This window comes from Nicotiana tabacum, chromosome 18 (genome assembly GCF_000715075.1).
Source record: "Nicotiana tabacum cultivar K326 chromosome 18, ASM71507v2, whole genome shotgun sequence".
In the NCBI taxonomy this organism is placed as follows: domain Eukaryota; kingdom Viridiplantae; phylum Streptophyta; class Magnoliopsida; order Solanales; family Solanaceae; genus Nicotiana; species Nicotiana tabacum.
This window is the reverse complement of record NC_134097.1, coordinates 4480806-4489019: the sequence shown is the minus strand read 5'-3', so window position 1 is coordinate 4489019 and position 8214 is coordinate 4480806. Positions and strand designations below refer to the sequence as shown.

Genomic DNA, 8214 nt, shown 5'->3' with positions numbered 1-8214 from the left:
TTAGTGGTTTTTTTTTTTGGGGGGGTTTGGGGGGGGGGGGGGCTATTAAGCTAAATTTTCTTGGTTGGAAAGAATTATAGACTAGCTTAATTTATTTCCGTAAAAAATAGAAGTCTTTTTTCTTGGAAAACAAGTTTTTCTCCTATAAAGATTAATGTAAGAGAACGATAATTTGACATTTTATTGGTCAGAAAGTCAAATTGTGGTGCTAGTTTTATCTATTAACTTCAGTCACTATTCACTAATATCCATGATATTATTTTCTGATCAGTTTTAGTGTAGGATTGGATATTTAAAATTCTTGGATCTTTTTTAAGTGTTAAATTGGATATAAAAGTATGTGACATATGATAACCATCTAATGTTGACAACACTTTCAACCGCTTTTCCACGGCTTGAACATGTGATCTCCGGGCCATACGGTGATAACTCTTACTATGATTACACAGAGACGGAGCTAGAAGCCCCTGTTATGCGTTCGACTGAACCCTGTAACTTTTGCTCGAATAGTGTTTTGTGTTAAAACAAATCATTAAATATATATAAATATTAAATTTAGAACCCAATTATTAGTAATTGAAGTCGTCGTTCTAAAATCCAGAACCCATAAAGTTGAAATCCTAACTATGCCTCTGTAAATTACGAACAAAAGTAAATTTACATATCAATGTATAACAAGGTTAATGTTACAAAGGAACTTCCATAAATATAACTTCAGTTTTTTGGCTGTACATGTGGTCCGGCCCTTCCCCGGACCGCGCATAGCGGGAGCTTAGTACACCGGGCTGTCTTTTTTTTTTGGTTGTACGATTGCTATACAGATGAACTATCAAGAGCAGAATTAAAGGTAACATTAAAGTCATGCACAGTAGATATACATTTTGGACAGTAAAGGATTTCTAACCATCTTATTATCCTATGACACTATAACAGACCAATTAAACGAAATGAAAAAAAAAAATGAATCCGTTGAGAAGTTTACCTGTATCCAAGGTATCTATTCTTACTATAATACTTTGTTTTAACTGTATCGCACTATGTATCATCATTTGTGTTCTACTTCTACTGGACAAGCTATGTAGCCTTTCTTCTTCTAATGTACATTGACCGATAGAGTGGCTGCTCGAGCAGGACAGGCTACAGTCTCAGCTGTAAAGTACGAAGAAGCTGAAGATTGGCGTTCGAAGTCCTTACTTTCATGATAACGAGGACGCTTCTGCTGTTAAAAGATTGAATTCTCGTTCCAAGGTCCACGAAGATTTGTTCTGATGGTTGACATTGTAGACGTACTCCAGGAAGTATCCGCCATACGTGATCATTGATATAGTGGCTCTGCAGAATCAAATGCAGATCGAAGAACGTCAAAAAAAGAGCCATCCATTTTCTAACACAAACTCAAACGATTTACTGAAACTTGGAATACAATGATAGCATACCAATAGATCTTCAGTAAAGCATTCAATACTATAGAAATGTCACATTATGAGTTAACTATACTTATAACCTGAACACTAAATACCCCTTTCTGTTTTAAGAAGCTTCAGATGTTCATGAACTCGAGATGCTTGGATTACATAGCAAGTAGCTTTTGTGAATCTGCAGATCAGATAACTAATAACAAGAGCAGAGCATTATTGACACGTCGAGCTTAGCCTCAGTACTAGTATTTCCAAAAAAAATGAAAAAAATAGGTACTGTGATATTGCATCTCATTGGCACTTCGGCCACTCATTGCTAGAGGCTTATGATTACTAGTGGCAAATATTAATCTTACTAGTTCATGAAATAGGGTAAACTTTACTAGTTCATGAAATAGGGTAAAATAAAATTGACATCTCTGTGGAAGTTCAAAATCTAAAAGTTGATTAACAATAATTAACACAATCCAAATAGATGCGCAATAATTAACTATGCGCCATATAAATGGAAACAGTCACATTTACTCACCTAAGTGAGACATGTTCAGGTGTTGCTGTGTCGTCAAATTTCTCTATTTTGCGGATCACCGTATTACTGCATGACAGTGTTTAAGAAGAATTTTGATGAGAGAGATTTCATAATAATAGGAAGGACAATTTGCAACACCCTTTTCTAGAAAAAAAATCAACAAGTACCATAAAACATTTGGAAATTCAGTAATGAAGTAAGGTCTTTAATCCGAGAAGAGGCTGTAGCCCATTGGTACAGCAACATACTTGCTGACTAAGAGAACAATGACCAGATAATGTTTTGGAAATCGTAATATCAAAGTAACTGTGGAAAATCTCCATATAATTAATTTTCAAGTATAATCAAAGGATCAAAGTGCAGAATGGTCATCTGAATAATTTTCACGAAAGCAGGAAATATAGATGCAAAAGAACCAACTTCAAGTGCGTGACAAAAAGGTAAGGGGTTTTGATAATTAGCTTGCCTTTGTTAAATATCGACTGAAAGTTGCAAATACTACTTTAGTATACGTCAAATTTAGCTGGTATACTTTGTGGAAAGAATACAATACCTTCTCACTCCAGCTGGAACAGCACGATGCAGTATGCAATGTTGAGCAGGATCCAGGGCATCACTAACAGTATGAGGTATTGGTATTATTGATGCTAAAAGACCAGAAGACCTTGTAAAATTTTACGGTGGAAGTAAGGAGAAGATACAAAATAAGGCAATTGAATAAATCATCAACAGTGCAGCTTTATTTCGCAGTTGAGCAACAAAAAAATATGAGGGCTAATCTATTACGAAATAGAGATGTGCATACTGATGTATCAATAAATAATAAAGAAGGTTTTAAGACTATCTCGGAAAAAATGGCCAGATAAGGATAACAATGGACAAAAGTGGCTAATTTTATGAAAATAGCCCTAAATTACTTCCGGGGAAGGTTTTAAGACTATCTAAGCAAACGGCCGAACATAGGAAGAGAAGTGATGGAGGTCAATCAAATGTGTAACTATAATTAAATAAGCACATAAGAAAAGATCAATAAGGCAAAACAAACATGATATAGGGGACAGCAACAGTTGGATTATCTGCAAAAACTTCAAACATATCCTAAAAGGAGACAAGAAGGTGAAATGTGGATGAGAAAGTAAAAGGAAGATATTAATTGGCCGTTCTTTCGGTGGGCCTGAGGAGAAGTCAAGGTAGGCCAAAGAAGCATTGGGGAGAGGTGATTAGGCAAGACATGGTGCATCTTCAGCTGACCGAGGACATGACCCTTGATAAGAGTGTGGAAGTCGAGAATCAGGGTAGAAGGGTAGTAGAAAGTCGAGCGTCTTTCCTTTCATCCCAATAGTGGTAGTGTTATTCTCGTATATCCATATTCTCCGATTTCTATTACTATCTGACGATGTTGTGTGCCGTTTTGGTTTTACTATTATCTTGTTGTTGTTACTGCTTCTTTGACTTTTTCACTACTGCATATCTTTTTTTATACCATTGTGATTATGCATGCTTGCTTTGAGCCGAGGGTCTATCGGAAACAGCCTCACTATCTGCACAAGGTAGGGGTAAGGCTGCGTACTCTCTACCCTCCCCAGACCCCACTTGTGGGATTACACCGGGTATGTTGTTGTTGTTCTTTAGCCAATGTTCAAATTCTAGATGTAGGGGGCCATGCTCAATTGCACTTGAGAAATTGAGATCTCACCTTTGATTTGGGAGTGAACCCAAAGAGAAAATATGGACAGAACCAGAAGAACTAGTTGCAAGAAGAATATCCGGAAGTTCTGCTGCTGGCGCGAATGACAAAGAAAAGATATTTGAAGTGTACGTCCCTCTCCTGAAGCTATATGACTGCCAACGGAATTGAATAACAATCAATCAAAAGGCACAATTCAAATGAAGTTGTGACACAGAAGCATCAATTACCTGACAATTGTAATGATACGTAACATATCGCAGGTGAAACAGTACTTTCGCACTAGGTAACGACCTGTTTTGTTTATAGGTAATGTATTAATTACCACCAATAGTTTTCCGTTCTCATTTTTCCCAAATAATGTACACACGCTATTTACTTGTTTGTATCAAACTCAAACTAGTTCTAGAATTTGTAAGTTGGGCTCAACAGTCATCGGTCTACATACCAATGCAGAAGCTCTATGATGGCAGAGAAATACATCTCTCGAAACATATACTCCCTCCGTTTCAATTTATGTGAACCTATTTAACTGGGCACAAAGTTTTTAAAAAAAAAGGACTTTTGAACTTATGGTGTAAAATGAGGCACATATACTTTGTGTGGCTACAAATCATTGCATAAAGATAAATTGCTTCCAAATATGGAAAGGGGTCATTCTTTTTGGCACAGACTAAAAAGAAAATAGGTTCACATAAATTGAAACGGAGGGAGTACTACTTAGTATCACATTTTGATACAATATGTTCTTGAGGGTTCACCTTAGTTGCATCTGAAACAAGATGAACTCTGATCATGGTCCCTTGTTCAGACGTTGTTGCAATGTGAGTCCCGCCTGATGAAAGTGTCAAGACAGACAATGGCGCTCGATGAGCATCTATCTGCATTTTTATAACAGTAACCGAAATAAGACAAACTCCTCCGTTTTGTAAAGTTAAAAATGTTTGTAAACAGAGTTGGTTCAAGGCTAGGAAAGCGCTAAACTATAAAAAAATTATGATATATAACATCTCAAACCCATTGATCTTATTATAGATGATTTCGTAAGATCAATACACATAACGGTAAGAAACACGACCTCACAGTGTAAACGGAGGTCGGAAACATTATAGACTAACAAAGATCCTTTCGTTGTACTTGCTGGAAGAGCCAAATATGAACCGTCCAAGCTGGGTGAAAATGCACAAAGTCCTAAAATTGGAAACAAGAACTCGTCGATAAGCAAATGTGCTAGGCCAACTGGAACTTTATAGCATCTACTTTCATTAAACAAAAACCTGAAAGTTATAAACCAGTGAGGGCAAGTGCACTAAGCTCCCGCTATGCGCGGGGTCCGGGAAGGGCCGGACCACAAAAGGCTGTTTCCACGGCTCAAACCAGTGACCTCCTGGTCACATGGCAGCAACTTTACCAGTTACGTCAAGGCTCCCGATTATAAAGCAGTGACTTCTTTTATTCTTTTCCTTTTTGGTTGATCTTTTTATGCAGGATGGCATAAGTCATTGCTCCAATGATTATAAGAGTGAAGTCACTAAAACTTGAAAAAAAGATTTTCCGGACAGACCTTTTGGATTCGGCACCGTATCAATAGTGTCCAATATCTTAAGACTGTTTATATCATAAATAAATGTCTTCTCCTGCAATATGACAATCAATCTGCAAATTCGAGGACATTGTTTGAAAAAGAATTGGGAACAAGGGAGAAATAACAAATTAGGAGTCTTTAATCAAAATTGATTACAAGAATTGAATGCATCAAAGTTACAAAGAACAAATATATTCAATCTGTTCTCATTCAAAAATCAAGTGCATAGTTCATAGTGCGGGGGAAAAAATTACTAGCTGCCACAAGAAAAGATTATAAGGAAGTCTGATATTTAAACTGGAAAATTTGAACATCAGTATGATCTCAGACTTATTGAGAGTAACCATTGTCAGTTCAATGAGAGCAAACCTGCTAAAGGTTGTGCTATGTTTAGTCTTTCTGCTTCTCAAGATGAATTCTTCTCGCTTGTTTAATTTGTTTATTAAAATAAAGACATAGAGGTTTACGTAAATATGCTATTACTGCAGGTGATACAACAACAACAAACCCAGTGAAATCCGACAAGTGGGGTCTGGGGAGGATATTATGTACGCAGTCCTTACCCCCCTAAATTGAGAAAGTAGAGAGGTTGTTTCCGATAGACCCTTGGCAAATTGGAATAGCTCTATCCAGTCTAACCTACAAACTTTCTTTGAACCAAAATAGTTTATCCCTCTAAAACATCAAGCTTTTTTTGTTACTATGAGCATATCTGACTACGACATGTCAAATGAATAGAAAATTGAACAATGGGAATCTTAAATGAAGCAAATGTAGTTTACCTTTTCTTATTCATGCGAACAGCAAGGATAGAAGTTAAGAAGTTTAATTCCTCAAGAGCTACTCCAGTCATTGTATTAAACATACATAGTCTTCGCGGCGACAAAGATGGCTGTTAAAATGACACAAGTAGTAAAGTAACTAAATCAGAAATCTTGTAGATCAATGAATAGTTAAAAGGACTACAACTAGAACTTAGTAGTAAATTGCGGAACCTGTTCACCAGCCCCAACTATTGCGAGAAGGCTTGAGCTAAACAACATTTCTACTATAATGAATGCTCCAGCAGCTAACATAAAATCAATTTGTCAGGATATTGAAGCTAACTTGTATCACTACTTTGTAATGCAAACACAACAAAAAAGATCATGGTTATATATCCCATAGGGTCCCTTTTGACAACAAGTTCTTGAACTTTTAGCTATACTGATTATCAACTACATTGAAGCAACCCAAAAATAAAAGATAGCCAATTTTAACTGTATTTCTTCTAGCTGATCTTACAAGAAAGCAACTACACCTTAAAACTTTTGCAAATTCCAAAATTTTGCATAATATTGAACCAACGATCATCACTTAGAAAAAACACTCTTTTGTTCATAAGAAAATACTGAAGCTGCAGCCAACAAAATAAGTTAAAACCCCAATATTTTGGATCTAAAAAATGAAGGAGGGCCTTGGAGCAATGGTAAAGTTGTTTCCGTGTATAGGTCACGGGTTCGAGTCGTGGAATGAGGCTGCCTACATCACACCCCTTGGGTGCAGCCCTTCTCCGGACCCTGCATGAATGAGGGATACTTCGTGCACCGGGCTGTCCTTTTTTTGGCTCTAAAAATTGTTATATCCCATTGGTTCTGTTTTGACACTAAATTCTTCAACTTTTAGCTGGATATTGATTATCAACTACATTGAAGCAATAAAAAATAAGAATACTACTTTTACAAGAAACTAGTGCAATTTCCACATTTTTCCATAATATTCAATCAACCATCATCTCTTTATAAGCTTTAAAAGAAACCCTTTTTAATTCATTAAAAAAAATACTGGACCTGCAGCCAAGACAATAAGCCCCAAAATTTTGAACTTTTTAACTGGAAATTGATTATCAACTACATTGAAGCAACAAAAAATAAAAATAAAGATACTACTTTTAGCTGAATTTAAAACTTGTACAATTTCCAAAATATTCCATATTTCAATCAAATACTGTCACTTTATAAGCTTTAAAAAAACCCTTTTTAGTTCATAATAAAATACTGGACCTGCAAAAAAAAAAAGAAATTGTAGATTGTTTAAATACCTCTTTCATAAAGGAGTCTTCCAGTATTACAGTCAAAGATTTTGAAGCCTTCCCTTGTTCCAATTGCAAAGCAACTATTTATAAAGATTAAAAACAACAATTAAAACAAAAAAATAAAACAATATTGAGAAATTGGGTATTAATACCCATGATTTTTCTTGTAAAAAAAATGGAGGATTACGGATTACCTGTTGTCTTGATTGAAGGAAGTAGAGAGAATTGGATAAGAAGAGGGTTGATTTGCCATTTTTTTAGTAAGAAATGATTGTATATGATTGATTAAGTAGAGAGAAATAAAATGGCAAATTGCAGAGAAAGCTTGAACGTGCTGTGTAGTTAAAAGTTGTAATTAGTAAAATTCTGTTTTTGTATTAGTTTTGGATTAGACTTTAAAAACAAATTTCAGAAGGTAAAGGAATTAGTAGTTTGTTTGTCTTCGATATGGGTAATGAAATTGGGATTGGAAAAAAACAAGTTGGGTCCTTTTTTTTATTTTTATGTGAGCTGAAATGATATTATATTGTTTAAAATATATTCATAATTTATAATATATTTAAAGATTAACTAATTCGATCAAATTTTAAGATATCGCGTCCTAAAATTCAAAAATTATGCCCAAAAATTCAAATCTTATGTCCTAAATTTTAAATTAGCAGTTCAGAAATTCAGGACACTTAGTCTTGAATTTCAAATTAGCATCTCAAAAATTAAAATTATGCCTAATAATTCAAATCTTATGTCCTGAATTTTAAATTAGCACTTCAAAAATTCAGGACATTTAGTCCTGAATTTCAAATTAGTAGCTCAAAAATTTATGACACTAAGTCCTCAATTTTAAATTAGGAGCTCAAAAATTCTAGATACTTAATCCAAAAGTTTGACGAATTGGTTAATTTTTAAATATATTATAAATTA

The 8214-nt window shown here is 34.9% G+C and overlaps 1 protein-coding gene across 1 annotated transcript; it reads right to left on the bottom strand.

Annotated features, from left to right (window-relative positions):
* Positions 1-822: 822 nt before the first annotated feature.
* On the bottom strand, positions 823-7761 carry LOC107781078 (autophagy-related protein 18b). Its single transcript, XM_016601715.2, has 11 exons — positions 7488-7761; positions 7300-7373; positions 6215-6288; positions 6002-6111; positions 5199-5290; positions 4713-4825; positions 4396-4515; positions 3644-3789; positions 2501-2611; positions 1948-2013; positions 823-1332 (listed from the first exon to the last, which is right to left on the bottom strand). The coding sequence occupies exons 1-11, from the start codon at positions 7544-7546 to the stop codon at positions 1197-1199; spliced, it is 1101 nt and encodes a 366-aa protein (XP_016457201.1). The 5' UTR covers positions 7547-7761; the 3' UTR covers positions 823-1196.
* Positions 7762-8214: the final 453 nt, after the last annotated feature.

Bases quoted from the DNA above. Each gene is read 5' to 3' on its own strand.
- LOC107781078 (XM_016601715.2), bottom strand. From the start codon at position 7,546: ATGGCAAATCAACCCTCTTCTTATCCAATTCTCTCTACTTCCTTCAAT. The intron at 6,289-7,299 runs GTATTTAAACAA...ATTTTATGTTAG, and splicing joins AAGACTCCTTTATGAAAGAG to CTGCTGGAGCATTCATTATA. The intron at 6,112-6,214 runs GTTCCGCAATTT...TCATTTTAACAG, and splicing joins TAGTTGGGGCTGGTGAACAG to CCATCTTTGTCGCCGCGAAG.